Below are 22,950 nucleotides of genomic sequence, written 5' to 3'. Positions count from 1 at the left end.
TGTAAATACTAAACAGTAATGGACCTAACACTGAGACTTGTGGGACACCTTGTGATACAGGGGCTGGGGCAGACCTCCAGTTGCCAAGGGAGACAAAACAGTTGTCTATTAGATAGATAAGATTGGAACCAGGCAAGGGGTGTTGAGGAAACTACAAGAAGCCTCTCCATGCGGTCAGTTAAAATCTAATGACAGACCGTGTCAAATGCTGCAAACAGGTCCAGGAGGATGGAGATGTTCCCAGCATCAGCAGCACAGAGGAGATTGTTCACTACCTTTATCAAGGATGTTTCAGTGCTATGCATAGCCCAGAAGTCCGATTGGAGGGGTTTGAAAAGTTCATGAGAGGCCATGTGTTTTTGAATTTGTGATGCTACCACCCAGTCAAGCAGTTTGGCGAGGAAGGGTAGGTTTGAGGTAGTCCTGTAGTTGGTGAGGATCTCAGGTTCCAGGCACTGTTTCTTCAGTATGAGAGTTAGACACTGTTTTCAAAGGAGTAAGAACAATGCCAGATGTAAGGGATGCATTTACAACCTTGACCACCAGGGGGCAGAGAACAGGGAGGCATGCCTTAACTAAGACAGTGGGCATTGGGTCAAGAGAGCTTTGGTTTGGGATTTAGAAAATACTTCAGTAATGGTGGTCTCATTAACAAGGGAGAGACATTAAGTCTGTTCACAGGTTGTAAGGCAGGTAGTCGGGGGTGGGTGGGTGGGTGGGTGGGTGGGGGGGCAGATGAAGGGTGAGACTGCTGCAGCTGTTGGTAGATAGCCTGAAGGCCAGAAAACTGTCACAGAGGTCGGTGGTGATTGTAAGAGAGGGGTTGTCCAATGGAAGGAGAAGTTTGTTGATGGTTGAGTAGAGCATTATAGGTAATGCAGTTATTCTACAGTTTCGAAATTGGCCTACAAATGCATTGAGACAGCATGATCTCCCATAGCAACCGTGGTATTCCAAACACAAAAACAGAACATTTTTTGAAATAAAACCAGTGGAATATAAAATGGCCAGTGGCATGTAACAGGACGACAAATCTGTGCAAAATTGTAGGAGATCCCACCTCAGATAAGTGGCTTACAGTATTATAATAAATCATTACAACACATAAAGAATTGCAAATACATTTCCCTGAAGGAGTAACGCACATTTCACATTAAAAGTACATAATTGTACACACGACAAATGGAGATCAACAGATATTTTACACTAACTATCATTCCATAAAAAATCCTCCAAATAGAAAACCATAAAGAAAGAAACCACAATCTCCACACATTTATGCTTTGGGATAATGTGTGCTAATGTCTTCACAGAGATACAGTATCTCCTTATGGTCCAGGAAGCAGGCTGACCAAAGCGACAGAATTACAACCACTAAAACTCATATCAGGCTTTTGGTCAATTCCATTTTAATTCAGGGCGCAAATGTAAATTACACATTTCGGTTTGCTTCCTGAATTGACTGAACTGAAATGGAATTGACCCTGGCCTTCATAAAATGTGTAGTACACAAGTCCAGGAGAGAAGAGGGTAGTCCTGTCCTTGAAGTAACGTGTCTTTCTCATGTAGAAGTCCATTCACAAAACTGGGCAAATTATTTCAGTCGCAACAAGATACTGTAGGTTAATTCTCTCCAAATATAACCATTGGGTTTTCCTTAAGATGGTTATTTCCAAAGTCAGTGGCTCAGAGTTGAATTTACTGAGAGCGATCTCAAAAATGGATTTGTAAAGACAAGGAGAACAATGGTGGGAATTAGGAGTGTGATCGAAAAAATGTGAAACACAAAAACCATAGAAAGAGGCTGTCATTAAAATAGTACCATTTGACGGATTATCAAGCAGGCTTGTGCTTTTCTAGGATCTTATTTCGGTCAAATGGTACTCCTCCATTGTTTCTTTAGGTGTCTCAAAATGGCTGTATAACTGCCCTGACTACTGGACCAACTTTTATGTTCCATATGAGTGGGGCCTGAGATGTTAGCCTACAACTTTTTAGGGGGAAACACCATGAGAGGCCGGTCTTCAATCTTCTGCCACGGGCTCTTCTTGTTCTCGTCCTTGCTGTCCGGGTCGTCCTCTGGGCTAGTCATGGAGTCACGACGGTTCTCACTGTTGCTGCTGCGCGCGCTGTTCATGCGGCTGCGGCCCCTCCGGGGGATGGTGGAGCCCCGCGACGAGGGCCCCTCGTCCAGCAGTGGGGTAAGGGAGTTCTCCTCGGGCGACACCGGGCGGCCCTCGCTGCTGCTGGGCTCGCTGTGCTCCTGGTATGCCAGCTTGGACATGCCCTTACTGCCACCACCCTTCCGTCCACCAGTTCCCCACCGTTCGTCCTTACCCTTACGGATTGCCGCAGCCTTGCGGTCTTGGGTGCCGTCCATGGGTCCTTCGAGGTTGGCTTCTCGGATTGTGCTGCAGCTGGGGCCACCACCTCCCCCTCCAATTCCGCCGCTGCTGAGGTCGTTGCTCACGTCGATGTAAGAATGGCGCACGTGGTTGGCGCGGCCGTCCATTGAGATGAACCAGGCGCGTGGGTGCTGCTTAATGCCCAGCTCCAGGAGCTTCTTCTCAGTCAGCCCCTGCAGCTCGCCATTCATCTGTGCCATGGTGGAGTCGTTAAAGAGCACAGGGATCCGCACAGGGCCCTGGGATGGGTCCGAGTTCCAGTTTTGACCCTCCGAGTCATCCCCTTGGGAGCCGCCCTGCTGCTGGTGCTGGCTCTGTTGCTGGGGATGGTGTGACTGACCGGCACCCATCTGCATTCCCCCTTCCTTATCCTGCTGCTGCTCCTTCCCGGAGAAGTCTGAGGACATACGCATGTAGTGGGCCGGTATGACCAAGGTGGGCACCATGCTTCGGTACATGTTTTCCTTCATCTGGTCCATGGAGTGGCAGAAGATGATCTGGCCCGGTTGCGTGTTGAGCGATGTCGGGCGGGCCAGGTGGTCGGCGGCGGCCGCAGAGTATTCGGGAGGCTTGTCTGACTTGTCCGACAGGAAACGAGGTGGGGAGCCCCCGTCTGAGGTGTAGCCGCGATTGTCGTTGGCGGTGTGGCAGCGTATGTGGTAATCCGAGTCCTTGTCATCCTCCATGATGGGGCTGTAGTTCCGTGAGTAGTCTTCTTGCAGTAGCAGGGGGTTGTCGAGATTGTTGGTGTCTGTGGCGCGGGTCACCTTCAAAGGGAAGCTCTCACCCCTCTGGGGTCCCGAGGCTCCTTTCGCCTTCGAATGTCGCAGCTTGTGGGCGGGGACGTGCTTGGCGAACTCCTCTCGCGAGCTCTGGTAGTCTCGTGAGGGGGAGGGGTCAGATTTGCTGGCGTCATTGGATGGACCGGATTCAACATGGCCGCCACAGATGAGGTTGAGGCGGGAAGTGGACGTTCCCTGGTCGCGCTTGGAGCTGTTCAGAGCCGTGTGTGGCTTGCCCTGTTGTCGCCGTGGTTTTAGACACTTCCGTCTAGAAAAAGAACAAATCAAAAAAGTCAGACAACACAAAAAAAAACGCAGACAAAACCCCAGTCAAAAGAAACAAAAACTTGGACAAAAAATGTGGAACCCCCAGACAAAACAAATCAAAAAATGTATGTTCATAATGTAGAAGCCCATTAGAAGTGAGACCTATGTCTATGTGATCCACACCTGCAGTAGTAGAGCAGCACACAGAGCAGGATGAGCACCAGCAGTGCCAGCGAGCCCAGGATGGAGAGCAGGAACAGAGTGTGGTAGGTGGTGATGTCCCTCAGGCCCGAGTGACCCCCCAGACCCACGCCTGCATGGAAGACAAAGCCCATAGGAGCAGACCTGGGTCAGAAATTGGAGCTGCGCTTGATTTAGTTTGCCTGATGAAATTTAACCAATAGAGTAGTCCCAAAAGTGCAAACTCCATGCTAAATCAAGGGCACCTGAAACCCAGGACTACGCCTGCGTGGAAGATATAGCGGAGCAGACCTGGGTCAAATACTTTAAAAAATACTGGAACGGCGCTTGATTTAGTTTGCCTGGTACAATGGAAACAGTGGAGTAGACACAAATGTGCCAATTCAGAGCTAAACCAAGCACACCAGTAATACTATAGTATTTTACATAATGTATTTGAACCATGATTGAAGCAGAAACCTACTTACAACTAAAGGGATTACAGTGCATTCGGAAAGTATTCAGACCCTTTGACTTTTTCCACCCTCTGTTACGTTACAGCCTTATACTAAAATTGATGAAATTGTTTTTTTCCCGTCATCAATCTACACACAATACCCCATAATGACAAAGCAAAACCAGGTTTTTAGAAATGTTTGCAAATTTCTTAATTTTTTAACTGAAATATCACATTTACGTACACTACCATTCAAAGGTTTGGGGTCACTTAAAACAAAAAAGGCCAGCATCCCGGAGTCGCCTCTTGACGTTGAGACTGGTGTTTTGCGGGTACTATTTAATGAAGCTGCCGGTTGAGGACTTGAGGCGTCTGTTTCTCAAACTAGACACTAATGTACTTGTCCTCTTGCTCCTCCGTTGTGCACTCCCACTCCTCTTTCTATTCTGGTTAGAGACAGTTTGTGCTGTTCTGTGAAGGGGGTAGTACACAGCATTGTATGAGATCTTCAGTTTCTTGGCAATTTCTCGCATGGAATAGCCTTCATTTCTCAGAACAAGAATAGACTGACGAGTTTCAGAAGAAAGTGCTTTATTTCTAGCCATTTTGAGCCTGTAATCAAACCCACAAATGCTGATGCTCCAGACACTCAACTAGTCTAATGAAGGCCAGTTTTATTGCTTCTTTAAATCAGAACAACAGTTTTCAGCTGTGCTAACATAATTGCAAAAGGTTTTTCTAATGATCAATTAGCCTTTTAAAAATGATAAACTTGGATTTGCTAACACAATGTGCCATTGGAACACAGGAGTGATGGTTGCTGATAATGGGCATCTGTACGCCTATGTAGATATTACATTCAAAAATATATATATATTAATGGACAAAACATTTGCTTTTCTTTCAAAAACAAGGAAATGTGACCTCAAACTTACCGACCCCAAACTTTTGAACGGTAATGTAAGTATTCCAACCCTTTACTCAGTACTTTGTTGAGGTACCTTTATCAGTGATTATAGACTTGAGTCTTCTTGGTACACCTGTATTTGGGGAGTTTCTATCATTCTTCTCTGCAGATCCTCTCAAGCTCTGTCAGGTTGGATAGCCGCTCAGCTATTTTCAGGTCTCTCCAGAGATGTTCGATTGTGTTCAAGTCCGGGCTCTGGCTGGCCCACTCAAAGACATTCAGAGACCTGTCCAAAAACTACTACTGCATTGTCTTGGCTGTGTGCTTAGGGTCGTCGTCCTGTTGGAAGGTGAACCTCCGCCCCAGTCTGAGGTCCTGAGCGCTCTGGAGCAGGATTTCATTAAGAATCTCTGTACTTTGCGCCATTCATCTTTCCCTCGATTCTGATGAGTCTTCCAGTCACTGCCACTGAAAAACTACCCCACAGCATAATGCTGCCACCACCATGGTTCACTGTAGGAATGGTGCCAGGTTTCCTCCAGACGTGATGCTTAGCATTCAGACCAAAGAGTTCAATCTTGGTTTCATCAGACCAGAGAATCTTGTTTCTCATGGTCTGAGAGTCCTTTTAGGGGCCTTTTGGCACTCCCCAAGAGGGCTGCATTTTAAATGAGGAGTGGCTTCTGCCTGGCCACTTTGTCATAAAGACCTGATTGGTGGAGTGCTAGAGAGATGGTTGTCCTTCTGGAAAGTTCTCTCATCTCCCCAGAAGAACTCTGGAGCTCTGTCAGAGTGATCATCAGGTTCTTGGCCACCTCCCTGACCAAGGCCCTTCTCCCCCGATTGCTCAGTTTGGCCGGGTGGCCAGCTCTAGGAAGAGTCTTGGTCGTTCCAAACTTCTTCCATTTAACAATGCTGGAGGCCACTGTTTTCTTGGGGTCCTTCAATGCTGCAGAATTTTTTTTGTACCCTTCCTCAGATCTGTGCCTCAACACAATCCTGTCTCTGTACTCTACGGACAATTCCTTCGACCTCATGGCTTGGTTGTTGCTCTGACATGCACTGTCAACTGTGGGACCTCATATAGATGGGTGTGTGTCTTTCCAAATCATGACCAATCAATTGAATTTACCACAGATGGAATCCAATCAAGTTGTAGATACAATTCAAGGATGATCAATGGAAACAGGATACACCTGAGCTCAATTTCAAGTCTCATAGCAAAGGGTCTGAATACTTATGTAAATAAGGCATTTCTGTTTTAAATTTTTTGTAGATTGATGAGGATTTTTTTTTAAATACATTTTTTAATAAGGCTGTAACGTAACAAAATGTGGGAAAAGGGAAGAGGTCTTAATACATTGCAAACGCAAAATATATGTAATTCCAAGAAGCTGTCTCTCTCCCTGTACCTTCGATATGTCCTGTGTGGTTTATTTATGTTTCTTTGAACATCTTGGTACATATGCAGCAACATACATACATGTGATGTCATACAATATAAAACACAAATAAAACATATGATCAACCTTATTACTACATGGACACTGCGTCATCAATAAATCATTAGTCAAACAACAAATTGGCATACCATTAAATCCATAAACATGCATATGAATGTCTTTAGTGATAGAGAGACCATTTGCATGTAGTTTGAGAACTCTTGCCAAGAAAGCTGTCTGGTGTCTTGTGGTGCGGCTTATTAAAATGGAGTATTGCCTTGAACTCCTCAGATCATAGTGTCTCTGTGTAGGGGTTAGAAACTTGTACAGTGGACATGTTTGGACATGCAGGATGTAGTGTTATGTTTTTTTCCCAGTCCTGTGACATCACTGAAGGAGTGTGAATGAAGACAGGGGGAGGAACCTTCTGGAATGAAACAGCTGGGGACTGAGCATCAGCATCAGACCTGGGTTCAAATGCATGGAGTATTTAAATATTTGTACTTGAAAATACACTTGTCTCAAATACATGCCAATACTTTCCAAGTGTATTTCAAAATACATTCCGATATTCAACCACTTGTATTTACAAAGAAAAAAAATCCAAACACTTTGAAATGTATGTGAAAGTATTTGAAATACAAGAAATAGTATTTGAACTCAGGTCTGACCAGTATACTGTCTTCTTGGGGGGATAGGGGAAAGGACATAACACCTGTGTCATTCCACCAAAGATGTTCAACGGAGAAAGTGCACCACTATACAGGAAGAATGGTACATACTGTACAGAGCATTGATGTAGGAGAATATCACCTTCACAGTACTTCAAGTGATTAACGAAGTCCAAATAGGGTTTATGTGCTACATGGGATGTCATATTTTTGGAGCAAAACATTTCCCAACGGGACATGGTACTGGACCTCGTTTCCCAGAGCCTTCATAGCCTGAAGATCATCGTTAGAACCATCTTACGATGCATCTTCAGTAGCCGAGTGCTTTCCCAGAGCCTTCGTTAGTTAGGTGGCTCTTAAAAACCTTTTCACATCTATGAGTGATCCAGACCACTCGTAGAGCAGCCAAAGTGCACCGTTAGGGTTGTTTTCCACCTTCCCTCACAAGAAATCATTCTAAAACCATTTATAATTATTTTGTGTGAATGGGAATGATCATACGACGTTTAGGATGTATAGGAACTCATTTCTAACATTTTGTCAAGCTTAGTTTTATTGAAAGCTGAATCTTATCCAGTACAAATTGGAAACACCTGGAACACTATAAACGCCAAACCATTGTCAGAGGTCAGCAGAACAACAATAATACAGCATGGCTGCTATTCAGCGGACTGTTGCTCTCCAACATAACCACCGCACCGGCCGCACAGTCGGTTGGTTTATATAAATGTGCATATTTGTAACAACCTGAGCCCATTGCAGACTCACAATGATGGGGCAAACACTCAAAAATACAGGCTCCCACGAGAGGAGATACTCAGACTGTTCGACCTGCACTGACATTCACAGGCAATGGACACAGGGACATTCTATGGGTGAAAGGAGCCAAATCGAGCAGTAAGGATCATACCCTGATAGTGAGGACAGGTTTGAGAGGCAGTGAAATACTAGTTTATGCCCAACTTGTATACAATAATTATTCCTGGAAGAAATAACTATTCCAAACCAAGAATAAAAGGAGACAGACAGACAGACACAGAGACAGGAGAGGACAGAGAGAAACGAGAGAGGACAGAGCAACAGACAGGAGACAAGAACTGGATAGGACAGAGACAGATTGCAGAGGACATAGAGCCAAAAGACAGCTAAGACATATAGACAGACAGGAGACAGAAAGACAGGGACAGGAGTGGACAGGGAGAGGACAGAGAGGAGAGGACAAAGTGACAGTTGAGGACAAAGAGATAGACACAGACGAAAGAGGAGGGGAGACAGAGATAGATAAAGAGATTCAGATGGGACATATGGAGGGAGAGATAGTGGGGAGGGGAGAGACAATTGTGCTTAATGCACAATATAAATATGTCCTGAACAAATTGTCTTATGAAAAGAGTGCTTGTTTCTACTATATTTTATTTAAAATAAATGGTCTGAAAATATCAGATTTTCCTTTGAGTTTCAGTACCCTTATGGCAAAGCTTTGCCCTGAGGCAACAAAAAGAATTCTGGGTGTAAGGGGTAAAAGTAAAACATTTTTGGGGATACATTAGAAAGCCCAAATCTGCTAAAAAAATAAGATGGAATATTTTTTTTTCTATGAAAATCCAAAATATGTGCTCCTAGAGGATTAGTTACTGGTACTGTATATTTGTGGGCTAAAAGGGAAATATCTGAGCGATATATTTTGGTGCAGTGTGCAAAAGCACTGTGGCGGAAAGAAGACGACCAGGGTTCAATGAACATTACATGACGAAAATGGTTAGTTTATAGATGATGCTGTTACAGATGTAGTATCTTAATTTGATCACTATTTTGTTGCTGTGAATTTTCCTTCATAGCAGGAAATGCAAACATGTAGTGTATTTGAGTGTTAAAAAAGCTTCTAAAGTGTGTCATTTCGACACCAGACTTGATTTACCATAACGGAAAATTTATCAACCACTACAAAAATGTCCATTAATTATAATCCACCTAATAATTCATATTTCCAGTTGCTGCATGATTCATTTCCTGCTGTAGCAAACTGGCTTAAATTAAGATCCTAACAAAATGTCCAAGACGTAGCACAAGGCAATTAGCCAGTTACAGTACCTGCAGATGAAGGGAAGGCTGCGACCCAATACCCCAACTGAGGAACGACCACGTTCCAGATTAGTTGTGTGCCCTCTTTTTTAATGTAGCCAGTTCCATTCCTGACCCACAGACCTGCAACAAAATCCACACACCCAACATATAAATGTTTTAGTAGGCAACAAGTTAAAAGCATTCAAACATATGCTCCCGAGTGGCGCAGCGGTCTAAGACACTGCATCTCAGTGCTAGAAGTGTTACTATAGACAACCTGGTTCAACTCCAGGCTGTATGACAACTGGCCGGTGTGGAAGTCTGAAATGGGTCTCTAAAACCAAATAATCCAGGGATTTTGTAATACATTACCGAAGCATTCATTAAGCTGTAAGTGCAGACACCTTAAGATTTCTAATGAACTTAAAAGCATGCTCAATGCAGTCCAGGAATATGCTTAATATAGGTTAAAGCTGCAATATGTATCTTTTTGGGCGACCTGACCAAATTCACATAGAGATATGAGTTATAGATCTGTCATTCTCATTGAAAGCAAGTCGGTAGATCTGTTCTATGGGCGCTATTTTTATGCTTCCCATTCTTAAGTTTGTTTTTTCCGTCTTTTACTTTGTTTTTTACACCAGCTTCAAACAACTAAAAATACTGTACAATATTTTGGGTTATGGATGATATATTTCACAGCAGGTTAGCTGGTACAATGGTTATCTACACTGTACATGTTTGTTTTGTCACAAACTTAAATTAGGCAAACTACCAGAATTTTTGCACCTAGGAAATGGCCGAGCGATTTCTGCAAAGTGCAGCTTTATGGGTTAAGGAGTCATTTTATCCCAGATTACCTATTTATCATGTTTGTGTCTATAGATATAACACAGACTGATGGATGAATATGAGAATTTCAAATGGAACATATGATCCCAGTAGCTTTCACATACCCGTCTTGGGCTGGTACAGCCAGGCGGGAATGCTGGTGGCGATCCTGGTGCGAGTATCCGAGGGCAGCGGTACGGAGACGTGAACCGGGTCAGACACCTGGATGACGGTCCCATCGTGGTCAAAGAGCTGAACGCTGACCACCGCCAGTGCTGTTAAGTCTGTCCATCCTGTCTCTGCCCCTGTAGTGTACATGTTATTGTTAAATCAAATCAAAGTTTGTCACGTGCGCCAAATACAACAGGTGTAGACTTTACAGTGAAATGCTTACTTACAGGCTCTAACCAATAGTTCAAAAAAGGTATTAGGTGAACAATAGGTAAGTAAAGAAATAAAACAACAGTAAAAAGACAGGCTATATACAGTAGCAAGGCTATAAAAGTAGCGAGGCTACATACAGACACCGGTTAGTCAGGCTGATTTCAGGTAGTATGTACATGTAGATATGGTTAAAGTGACTAAGCATATATGATGAACAGAGATATGTTGACCACCCATAGCCTATAACAACAAGCATTCCTAACACTATTCCCTTGATATCAACTACCACCAAACAAGCTGGGCCAATCATGATTTTGTAATGATCGTCATGATACGTAGTTATCTTACCTACTTCATTGAAGGCACTTATTGTGCGTCGCTCTGGATACGAGCATCTGTTAAATAACTAAAATGTAAATGTTCTTTCTCCCAAGCCAACCTGTGCTGTTGGTTTCCAGGCCCAGGAGGTAAGGGAAGCCCCCGATCTCATACTGGCTTCTGGCAGTAGTCAGCACAGCCGACAGTGCTGTGTAGTTGGAATCAGCTGGCAGCTGAAGGGACTTTCTCTGGAGCTGGACCAATGGCTGGTTCCGTGCACCTATAAAGGAAGTAACAGATGCCAATCGTGAGACATATGGGTCATGTTCATTAGGGCATTTAACAGAAAAAAAAAAGGGGGGAAAAATGGTGTTTCTTATTGGACAAATCCTGGTAGTCCCCCCCCACACACCATTTCAGTCCCTTTTCTTGTCTGGTGCCTAATGAAAAATGACCCAAAGTCTGGTACAACCATAACAGCACTTGCCTGGCAGTGACTTTTTGACATAAAAGCTACAGTATGTAGGGTAAAATACTACATCACTATCAACACTGAAAGGGGCAATCTGCAGTAGCTACATACACATTTTTTTTTTTTTACTTTTACATTAATGATATATACTGTACATATATACCCATTGATTCTTGAAGAATAGGACTTATAAATGCCTCATGGGCTTAGTTAAACTGTCGTACCCCATAAGAACCCAAAATATAAGCTTGTTTTATTTCATTGTTTGTAAACATGCTACTCAAAACAAACACTTTAAAGCCTCAAAACATGGTTAAAACTATGATTTTGATCAAATCAAATGTATTTATATAGCCCTTCTTACATCAGCTGATATCTCAAAGTGCTGTACAGAAACCCAACCTGAAACCCCAAACAGCAAGCAATGCAAGTGTAGAAGCACGGTGGCTTGGAAAAAAACTCCCTAGAAAGGCCAAAACCTAGGAAGAAACCTAGAGAGGAACCAGGCTATGAGGGGTGGCCAGTCCTCTTTTGACATTTTGATGTCATGGATGGTCAGTCCTTGCACCCATAGCTCTGTTTATGAATTTGAGAGGTAACATTTCTCTAGCCCCAACACTAAGCGGTTTACCAAAAACAGTGGCGGGGTGTCCGCTTTGTTATTGTATCTACGGCAGATTGCCCCTTTAAGGCAATAGTACTGTATGTTTGAGACATGAGACATGCAGTCATGAATTTGGGAAATGGACTTGTACAAAACAGCAGCCAAGTACTCCACTGTGGTTGTTGCTATGGAGACAGCAGAAGGAAATAGAGTGTCACGTGAGGTGAGAACCTCTGGAGGCCGTTGAGTGCAAGAACAGAGAGGAGTCAGGTGAAAATTGGACCTTCACACCCCTCTTTGAAGGAGGTGGATTCTGGACAATAAATGTTTGTTATTGGCCTCAAAACTCTGATCAGATTTCAGATAGTGCATCAAACCTGAAACACCACATTGCTTTCATAATTTCTGTAATAGTCTGAGTAAAGACTGCCCCTTTAGGAGGAAAATGTAATGCAGAGAGCAGAACAAAGAAGCAGTGTTTCCCTTACCATTAGCAGTTAAGAGCATTGGGACAGTAACCGAAAGGTTGCTGGTTTGAATCCCCGAGGTGGAAAATCTGTCAATATGCCCTTGAGCAAGGCACTTAATCCTAATTGCTCCTGTAAGTCGCTCTGAATAAGAGCGTCTGCTAAATTACTCAAATGTAAAATCTATAGGCAGGACGGGTCCCCCCACCTAAGAGAGTTTGGCTTCTATTAATTTCAATTGATCATTTAGATCCTAGTTTCTCTGGATGTTGTTCTAGGGAGAAAGACTGAAAAAGACCAACTAGGCAATACCACTGAGCTCGTTATTGTAGCCTACCTGGGGATCCATGCAGCACCTGGATGATGTCATCATAGAGAATGAGGGTGCCTGGCCTCTGGACTAGGAGGTACAAGCTGACCGATGCATACACTGCAAGACAGGAAAAACACCAATATTAATGTGCGTCTGAGTCTAGCTAGCCAATTTCTTACATCTACCCCTGGATTGCAGATCTACAGGAATGCCTAGGGAGAAGCGGCTAAGGGCCCCAATTTGGAATTCAGCCTATTTTGAGAGACAGAGAGACAAAGGATAGGATCACTTCTGCGTGGGTCTGGATGTGGCAGACCAACCAATGTTTATTGTGTCTTTTTTTGTGTGACTATTGTAAAAACATTTAACCAGTGGATACAGTTACTATTAGAAGTTATAACATTAGAATTATCGACATCGAAACAATTGAGGCCTGGACCAAATACACTTGACTCTGTAAAGGACAATCTCAGCTAAAGCCCCACACATACAAACCAATTGCAGTGCCTTCAGAAAGTATTCATAACCCTTGACGTATTCCACATTTTGTTGTGTTACACCCTGAATTCAAAATGGATTTAAAAAACGATATATATATCTCACCTATCTACATACAATTTGGCCTTGTGTTTTAGGTTATTGTCCTGCTGAAACATGAATTTGTTTCCCAGTGTCTCTTGGAAAGGACACTGAATCAGGTTTTCTAGAATTTTGCCTGTGCTTAGCTCTATTCCGTTTCTTTTTATCCTAAAAAACTCCCTAGTCCTTGCCAATGACAAGCATACCCACAACCTAGTGCTCAGTGATGTGTTGTGTTGGATTTGCCCCAAACATTAAGCTTTGTATTCAGGATATAAAGTTAATTTCTTTGCCACATTTTTGTAGTTTTACTTTAATGCCTTATTGCAAACAGGATGCATGTTTTGGAATATTTGTATTCTATACAGGCTTCCTTGTTTTCACTCTGTCATTTAGGTTAGTATTGTGGAGTAATAACTACAAAGTTGTTGATCCATCCTCAGTCGTCTCCTATCACAGCCATTAAACTCTGTAACTGTTTTAAAATCACCCTTGGCCTCATAGTGAAATCCCTAAACGGTTTCCTTCTTTTCCGGCAACTGAATTAGGAAGGATGCCTGTATCTTTGTAGTGACTGGGTGTATTGATACACCATCCAAAGTGTAATTAATAACTTCACCATACTCAAAGGGATATTCAATGTCTGCTTTTTTTTTACCCATCTACCAATAGGTGCCCTTCTTTGCAAGGCTTTGGAAAACCTTCCTGGTCTTTGTGGTTGAATCTGTTTGAAATTGCTCAACTGAGAGACCTTATAGATAATTGTATGTGAGTTTATGTTATCATTCAACTAAAACTCTGGAAAATGTGTCTAGTTTTAGTCACAGCCATTTTAGTCACAGTCTGTGCCTTCAATCTAATAAATAATTAATATTTTGGCTACCTCTAACTTCCATAATGTGCACATTCAGATAGTAGGCCTAATTGGACAATGCTATGTCAAATAAAATGTCTATTAGTCTCACGTGGAATTCTCGTCACATTTTCGTGAACTGAAATGAAATGTAATTTGTAATAGGCATTTTCACTTACGAGGGATGCGGCTAGCGTGCCAGGGGACGGAGTTGGTGACATAGTCGTGTTTGGACGCTGAGATGATGACCCAGGTCCCCGGGTGGTACAGGAAGGTCACCCTAAGCACGCCATCACTGCCCGCCTGGCTGGACGCTAACACAGACCGGTTCCCATGAACCTCTATGGCGGCGCCGGCCAAAGGTGAGAGGTCACTGTTGTCGAACACCTGAACTCTGATCTGGACCTCTGCAAAGAAATGAAAACAATCAGCGCTTGAGGGGTTCAGTGTGAGCGAGGCGAGGTGCAGAAATTGATCATCTTGATCACATAATTAGTAGTTATTTGGCATGCAGGATGATTTTTAGATCAGTGATTTTGTGCAGTCTGACTGTAGTCGATCTCAAACACGCACAATGGTGCTGTCAAAATTCAGCTTCTATGGCATCCTATTGGGTTCCCGAGTGGCGCAGCGGTCTAAGGCACTGCATCTCAGTGTTAGAAGAAGCGTCACTACAGTCCCTGATTCGACTCCAGGCAGTATCACATCCGGCCGTGATTGAGAGTCCCATAGGGCGGCGCACAATTGGCCCAGCGTCGTCCAGGTTTGGCCGAGGTAGGCTGTCATTGTAAATAAGAATTTGTTCTTAACTGACTTGCCTAGTTAAATAACAGTTCAATTGCGAGAGCTTGGGATGTATCCTTAAAAAGTTGATTCTGAGAAATTGGCTTAAAGGTTACGAACCTTCATTGGTTTGAATGGTGTCAGCAATTTTTATATAGTATTCTTCAGAACTTAACATGAATTGGTGTATTTAGAGTTCTATATTGGTAGCAGTGGAGACTGGTGGGAGAAGCTATAGGAGGATGGGCTCATTGTAATGGCTGGAATGGAATAAACGGAACAGAGCCAAACCTGGTTTCCATATGTTTGATGTGTTTGATAGCGTTCCATTAATTCCATTCCAGTCATTACAATGAGCCCGTCCTCCTATAGCTCCTCCCACCAGCCTCCTCTGATAGGTAGAGTACATTGCACAGAACTAGGCTAGGACCAATAACAACATTTTGACAAAAATGCAGATGGAACCCTAATAGTCCCAAACTCGCGATTGCTAACTTGCAGACGTAAACGTGTGTGCTGCTGGCGTTATTGTTGTTGACAAAGTACAGTATTTGGTCTTCAGTCGAATAAGCCAATACCATAAACACGAGCAACAGATAAAATTGATCAATTCATCCTTTCTAAACCAATCCAACACCCAAGTAGACACTTTGGGGACCCCCTACTGATAATTTCCTCTCGGGAACATTTTGTTTCGCATCTTGCTTCTCTAACGCCATAGATATGGGTCCTGCTGTGGAAGTTTCAGTGGATACAGGAGTCTCCACTAGGTGTGTTTCAAAACGGCAAATAGAAATGCTACTGGAATGGGTGTAGGCCTACAGTAAGAGACCTAGGCCGACTGTTAACTAGACATATGTTGCCATTCTTAATTCTGATAGCTCTAGCACTTATGTCCAATAGCAGGCTACATGCATGCATTCCTATGCGTTTCCTTCTGCCATGCATGAATCATTACGGAGCCCTACTGTTTCAACAAATGCATTTGGTGTGTTTGAGGACACAGGCTCCAATAAATAATTGCTGGGGGTGTATTTATACAATGAATATATTCCAGAACCAAATATGAAATATGAAGGGCTGAATAGAATAGATACAGTAGATGTTTTTTTATTGGGAGTGGGACTATGCTTTACATACTATATAGGCCTGTATATTTCTTTGCCAAGGCCTACATGAGCAGTTTATGAATGCACGAATGGCCGGGATACATTGTTACTGTTAAATGAATTACTATATTGACCCCTGGCTAGCATAGCTGCTAAAGGGACATCGATTTAGGACCTAACTAACAAGGGAAATATGTGAACACCTAGGCCTGTGATTTATTTTCCTCGACTATGCTGACTATATGTTTTACAGCGGCACATTTTCCCTTATGACGAGCCCTTCAAATAACCTGACAGGGAAAATTAGGTTGTAACAATTTGATAGGCCTATATTGAGTTTTTGATTTATTTTACATATCTTCAAAAAGCTGATAAGGTAAAGATTATTTTACCAATTGTTATAAACACATACGCTTCATGGCATGACTAGCTATTTAATTTGATTGGGATGCTCCGACGATCCATTTGATGCAAAATACACATTGATAAACAATACAATTTATGAAAAACGGTGACTCGTATCATTAGCAAGAATCATTTCAAACCAACGGTTGCAATTTCAGTAATATTTGTCAACAAAAGCCATAAAAAAATTGCAACCACTCCCATCCTCCCTCATTGTGCAGCATCCCATATGGCGTGAGCTTACCAAGTGCTCCTTGATCTGGAAGAGATTTGGCTCGCGCCTCCCAGACCGCGGTGATAAAAATAAAGAGGAACAAACGAGAGATGTAGATGGGTGACATCCTTGAAACTACATCTCTATTCCAAATTCGGCGGCCATACATCCATATTTCTCCCGGGCGGGTTACTGGGCTGTTGACAATTAATTCACAGTCATTTCTCGGTTGCCCACCACCTTAAGAATGCTGTTGAGCCTGAGCTGCCGTCTGTCAGCTATCTCTTGCTTTTATTGTCTGGTGTGGACGCTAGGTTTCACTATACTACCCTCTAGTGGTATCGAAATTAAACTGCGATAAACATCTCGAATATGGTTCCGATTAATAAGTGAAATGTAATGTATTCATTATTCTTAAAGTTCATTTGAACATGAATGGCCGATTAGCTACTATGTTGTGCTTATTGATTAAAGAACGTGGGGACTTCCTTACACTTCTTTGTTTGCTGAAATCCATAGCCTACTTTTCAAGAAAACGTTTATCAAGTACAACCATTGACTGCTTTCTCATTGCTGTTGCTCTAAAATGGTAATTCGGCGCGAATGCACATCAAATCTCAACAAGAAAACAGTCGGTGGTTGTATTTCATTAACATTTATTAAAAAGTATTGATTTCATCAAACAACGAAAGGCAAGCAACGACAGAGGACAAACATATGTACAATGTAAGCGTTTCATAATTGTACAATGTTGATGTTATTGCGAGTGTATGGACGTGTTCTTATGCTTCTAGTCCCGACAGTGCAGCAATATCTAACATGTATTCTAACAATTCCACAACAACTACCTAATTCACACTAATCTAAGTAAAGGAATGGAATAATAATATATACATATAAATATATGGATGAGCAGTGACAGAGCAGCATAGGCAAGATGCAATATATAGTATAAAATACAGTATATACATATGAGATGAGTAATGCAAGTTGCGTGAATGCATGTGTGGAGCGAGCGTCTGTCTGTGTGTCTGTGCGCGCGCATCTGTCTGTTTGTCTGTCTTTGAGCATATTAATATATATTTTTTAAATTCCACATTTTCTCCTGGGATATACTGTATATGTAAAAGAGAAGGTTAAAAAAATATTCTGCAATTATTAGTTTAGGTTACAATACATAACATGTGCTGGGGGCATCCCCTCCCCATAGATACATGCACAGGTTTAATCATTGTAAATGGATGTTCCTTTTTAGAGGAGAATATCCTAAAGGTTATGGAAACCATAGGCCTAGAGCAGATGACCCAGTGACAGTTTAAACAGTGGTTGATCAGCGATGGAGGGAAAGCTCTTTCACAATTACACTATATATACAAAAAGTATGTGGACATCCCTTCAAAAATGTGTGGATTCAGCTATTTCAGCCACACCCGTTGCTGACAGGTGTATAAAATCGAGCGCACAGCCATGCAATCTCCATACACAAACATTGGCAGTAGAATGGCTTTACTGAAGAGCTCAGGTACTTTTAATGTGGCCATGTCCATCATAGGATGTTTCTGCCCAGCTAGAGCTGTCCTGGTCAACTGTAAGTGCTGTTATTGTGAAGTGGAAACTTCTAGGAGCAACAATGACTCAGCCGCAAAGTAATAGGCCACACAAGCTTACAGAACGGGACCGCCGAGTCCTCAAACGGGTGGAGCGTAAAAATGGTCTGTCCTCGGTTGCAACACTCACTAGTGCCTCTGGAAGCAACATCATCACAATAACTGTTCGTTGGGAGCTTCATGAAATGGGTTTCCATGGCCGGGCAGCCACATACAAGCTTAAGATCACCATGTGCAATGCCAAGCGTCGGCTTTAGTGGTGTAAAGCTATCCGCCATTGGACTCTGGAGCAGTGGAAACACGTTCTCTGGACTGATGAATCACGCTTCTCCATCTGGCAATCCGACGGACGAATCTGGGTTTGGCGGATGCCAGGAGAATGCTACCTGCCCCAATGCATAGTGCCAACTGTAAAGTTTGATGGAGGAGGAATAATGGTCTGGGGCTGTTTTTCATGGTTCGGACTAGGCCCCTTAGTTCCAGTGAAGGAAAATCTTAACGCTACAGCATACAATGACAATTCTGTGCTTCCAACTTTGTGGCAACAGTTTGAAGAAGGCCCTTTCCTGTTTCACCATGGCAATGCCCCTGGGCACAAAGCGAGGTCCATACAGACATGGTTTGTTGAGGTCGGTGTGGAAGAACTTGACTGGCCTACACAGAGCCCTGACCTCAACCCAATCAAATACCTTTGGGATGAATTGGAACGCAGACTGCGAGCCAGGCCTAATCGCCCAACATCAGTGCCCAACCTCACTAATGTTCTTGTGGCTGAATGGAAGCAAGTCCCCGCAGCAACGCTCCAACATCTAGTGGAAAGCATTCCCAGAAGAGTGGAGGCCATTATAGCAGCAAAGGGGGGACCAACTCCATATTAATGTTCATGATTTCGAAATTAGACGTTTGACGAGCAGGTGGCCACATACTTTTGGTCATGTGTATGTGATGCTTTAAAACTCTTAATTCTCATTCTGTAGCCTTGAATATACCATGTTCGGCTTTTGACTCTTTTATTGATTAAAACTCTTCCAAATCGCATTCATTTTGTTATGTATTCTATGTCCTATATTGAAGGTTTGAGCTATTTTTCAAATGGAGGAATCAGATCCTCTATCGGATCAGGGATGACAAAGATGAGTCTCCTGAAGGAGTCTTTACAAGTGAGGAAGGAAGACATTTTGGACCGGACCAAAGTTGAGACCACCTGCGTGAAGAACCCCAAAAGAGTCGCTCTCTTGTCCCACTCTCTTGCCCATTGAGATGATGTTGAATGGTCCAAAGTCATGCCCACCTACCTGCAGAGCCCTGGACTTAAAGGGGCAACATTTCTGACCAAACCTCCTGTTGTTGAAAGTGTCCCACTTTTTTCTCCTCCCTACCGAAATTGTTAAACTGGTCCCAAGTCAAGCCCTGCCCACCTGCAGAGCCATATACAGTGCATTCGGAAAGTATTCAGACCCATTCCCTTTTTCCACACTTTGTTATGTTACAGCCTTATTCTAAAATGGATTAAATAAAGAAAGGTCCTCAATCTACAAAAAAGAAAAAACAGAAATATCTTATTTACATAAGTATTCAGACACTTTGCTATGAGACTCAAAATTGAGCACAGATGCATCCTGTTTCCATTTATCATTCTTGAGATGTTTCTACAACTTGATTGGAGTCCACAAGTGGTAAATTTCCTTGATTTGACATGATTTGGAAAGGTACACACCTGTCTATATAGGGTCCCACAGTTGACAGAGCATGTCAGAGCAAAAACCAAGCCATGAGGTCGAAGGAATTGTCAGTAGAGCTCTGAGACCGGATTGTGTCGAGGCACAGATCTGGGGCAGGGTACCAAAACATTTCTGCAGCGTTGATGGTACGCAAGAACACAATGACCTCCATCATTGTTAAATTGAATAAGTTTGGAACCACCTAGAGCTGGCCACCCGGCCAAACTGAGCAATCGGGGGAGAAGGGCCTTGATCAGGGAGGTGACCAAGAACCCATGGTCACTCTGACAGAGCTCAAGAGTTCCTCTGTGAAGATGGTTGTCCTTCTGGAAACACTCCACCAATCAGGCCTTTATGGTAGACTGGCCAGACGGAAGCCACTCCTCAGTAAAAGTCTCATGACAGCCCACTTGGAGTTTACCAAAAGGCACCTAAAGGATTCTCAGACCCTGAGAAATAATATTCTCTGGTCTGATGAAACCAAGATTGAACTCTTTGGTCTGAATGCCAAGCGTCACATCTGGAGGATCCCTACGGTGAAGCATGGTGGTGGCAGCATCATGTTGTGGGGATGTTTTTCAGTGGCAGGGACTGGAAGACTAGTCAGGATCGAGGGAAAGATTAATAGAGAAAAGTACAGAGCGATCCTTGATGAAAACCTGCTCCAGAGCGCTCAGGATCTCAGACTGAGGCGACCCTAAGCACACAGCGAGGAGTGGTTTCGGGACAAGTCTCTGAATATCCTTGAGTGGCCCAGCCAGAGGCCGGACTTGAACCCGATCGAACATCTCTGGAGAGACCTACAAATAGCTGTGCAGCGACGCCCCCCCATCCAATCTGGACAGAGCTTTAGAGGATCTACAGAGAAGAATGGGAGAAACTCCCCAAATACTGGTGTGCCAAGCTTGTAGCATCATATCCAAGAAGACTCGAGGCTGTAATCGCTTCCAAAGGTGCTTCAACAAAGTACTTAGTTAAGGGTCTGAGTACTTATGTAAATGTGATATTTCAGTTTTCTGTTCTTAATAAATGTGCAAAATTGTCTAAAATCCTGTTTTTGCTTTGTCATTATGGTGTATTGTGTGTGGATTGATGAGGGGGGAAAACAATTTAATCAATTTTAGAAACAGGATGTAACGTAACAAAATGTGGAAAAAAATCAAGAGGTCTGAATATTTTCAGAATGCACTGTACTTACTGAGGACACATCTCTGACCAAATGCCAGATCAATGTTGAGTCCCAAACTAAAATCGTCAACCAGTCCAAAGTGGAGCTCAGCCTCGTGAAGACCCCTGTATTTATTGCAGAGGACACATCTCTGAAAAAACCTAGAGCTGTTAAAAATGACTCTTCTTTCCTCCCCACACCCATCACCACCACCACCATCCTGAAGCAGCTGCTTAAGGACTTGTTCCGCAACACGTGGGGGGTTCGCCTTTAATGAAGAATGAGCTGACCTTGCTCAACAACGACATGGTGAAGCTCATCATCGCCCCGATGAGACGCCATCTGCTCACTTTTCAACAGAGCAGAGTCTGTTTCTACTGGCTCCACTTGCTGTGTGAGAACGAGCATTGTCTGAAGCTCACCAACAATCTGGCCCCAGGACATCCTGAGGAAGTGTGCCCGCCCACGTCTTGCATCTCCAGGAAGGTTTCAGGAGGGACATCCTAGACACGGAGATGAGCCTAGATGTTTGCAGCGTTATCGGCAGACATCTCCTGGACAACTTGAGACCTCCAGACCTGTGGAGCTTATGGGACTATGCCAGAGGATTTGATGGACCCTACCTCATGCCACCGATGGTGGGACTCCAACAGCGCCTGGGATAAGACACCGAGATACCTTGGTGAAGCTCTGGAATCTGTAAGACCATAGACAACTTATGACACCAGTACCATTGATGCTATAAATGATCATGTGAATCCGAAATGGCACACTATTCCCTATGTAGCGCACTACATTTGACCACTGCCAATAGGGCTCTAGTGCACCATATAGAGAAAAGGGTGCCATAAGTGTGTCAATCCAGTCACCATTTATCTCCAACATGTATAGTTGTGAACACTGATCATTCCTCTCTCTGTTCCAGCCCACTATCTGAAGACTTCCGAGATAGGCCTGCAGAGCCTGAGTGATGCGAAGTTAACTTTTGCTGTACCTAAGCAGCTGAAGATCCGGAAGTCCTAGATCACAAGTAAGTTCTTGCGGTTCATGGGAGTGAACAAATAGTGTTGAAAAGATGCTCTGGATTGCCCACTTTATTACTTGCTCTACTTTATTATTAGAATTTGAAGTGGTAGCAAAGGAAAAATGCTTATGCCTTACTAACATGTCACCTTGACACGAATATTTAGCTAGCTACCGGTATGCATATGTATTAGTAGGCCTAGGCTAAATTGCTACTGCAACCTACCCATTTTTGAAGTAGGCTAGATGACTTATTATTGATGATTAAAATAAAGTGTTGTAATCAAACTACACAATTTTCCTACTTTTTCCTTTCTTGCTCGTTATCATCTTTTCTTAATGACTTTCGGGAAAGATATTAGTTCTATATCCATCTCAGATGTTCATGTCATTTTCTGAACACCAGAGGGCACTTACATAATAGCCTATTAATGTGTAACAGTTCTTTTAGCGAAGTCCAGACAACCTTTTGACACAGGATGCAGTGATGAGTGTCAAAACAGTCTGTAACAAATCGAAGGGCGCTATGGTAGATGGCCGTCACGTCTTCCCCTTTATCTAGCACTCCGTCGTATCACCCATTAGGTCGAATTTTTTTCTCATGTTTAGACGCTACTCCTGTTTTTGTATTCACTCCGTGTTCTTTCCTATTAAACTCACCGACTGCACCTGCTTCCTGACTCCCTGCGTCTCCGTTACAATGGCATCCAAAGGTTTAAGAGTAGTAGCAGCTGCACTATAAATAAATAATATCACCATAATCAAGAACAGATAAAGGTTGACTGAATAATCTGCTTCCTACTGCTTAGAGAGAGGCACAATTTGTTTCTGTAGAAAAAGCCAAATCTTAGCTTCTTAACCAGCTCACCTAAATGTTTCTTAAACATCAAATCCATATCAATCCAAATGTGCAAGAACACGTTC

The 22,950-nt window shown here is 43.2% G+C and overlaps 1 protein-coding gene across 1 annotated transcript; it reads right to left on the bottom strand.

The window, feature by feature from the left end:
• Positions 1-1,984: 1,984 nt before the first annotated feature.
• Positions 1,985-21,447, bottom strand: LOC120045798 (protein FAM171A2). The gene is made up of 8 exons (XM_038990731.1): positions 21,294-21,447; positions 14,176-14,403; positions 12,589-12,681; positions 10,830-10,988; positions 10,132-10,311; positions 9,203-9,316; positions 3,638-3,767; positions 1,985-3,455 (listed from the first exon to the last, which is right to left on the bottom strand). Exons 1-8 carry the CDS (start codon positions 21,445-21,447, stop codon positions 1,985-1,987), a joined length of 2,529 nt encoding a protein of 842 aa, XP_038846659.1.
• Positions 21,448-22,950: the final 1,503 nt, after the last annotated feature.

Source organism: Salvelinus namaycush, chromosome 4, assembly GCF_016432855.1.
Source record: "Salvelinus namaycush isolate Seneca chromosome 4, SaNama_1.0, whole genome shotgun sequence".
Classification (NCBI taxonomy): Eukaryota; Metazoa; Chordata; class Actinopteri; order Salmoniformes; family Salmonidae; genus Salvelinus; species Salvelinus namaycush.
Note: the sequence above shows the minus strand (reverse complement) of the source record. Positions and strands in the feature narration are given on the sequence as shown.

What these genes read in the sequence shown, in the direction of transcription:
- LOC120045798 (XM_038990731.1), bottom strand. Translation starts at nt 21,447, where the DNA reads ATGTCCTGGGGCCAGATTGTTGGTGAGCTTCAGACAATGCTCGTTCTC. An exon ending in CCATGTCGTTGTTGAGCAAG is followed by an intron (nt 14,404 to 21,293) that starts GTCAGCTCATTC and finishes ATTTCTTTGCAG; the next exon opens with AGGTCCAGATCAGAGTTCAG. An exon ending in CCTGGAAACCAACAGCACAG is followed by an intron (nt 10,312 to 10,829) that starts GTTGGCTTGGGA and finishes TGTACACTACAG; the next exon opens with GGGCAGAGACAGGATGGACA.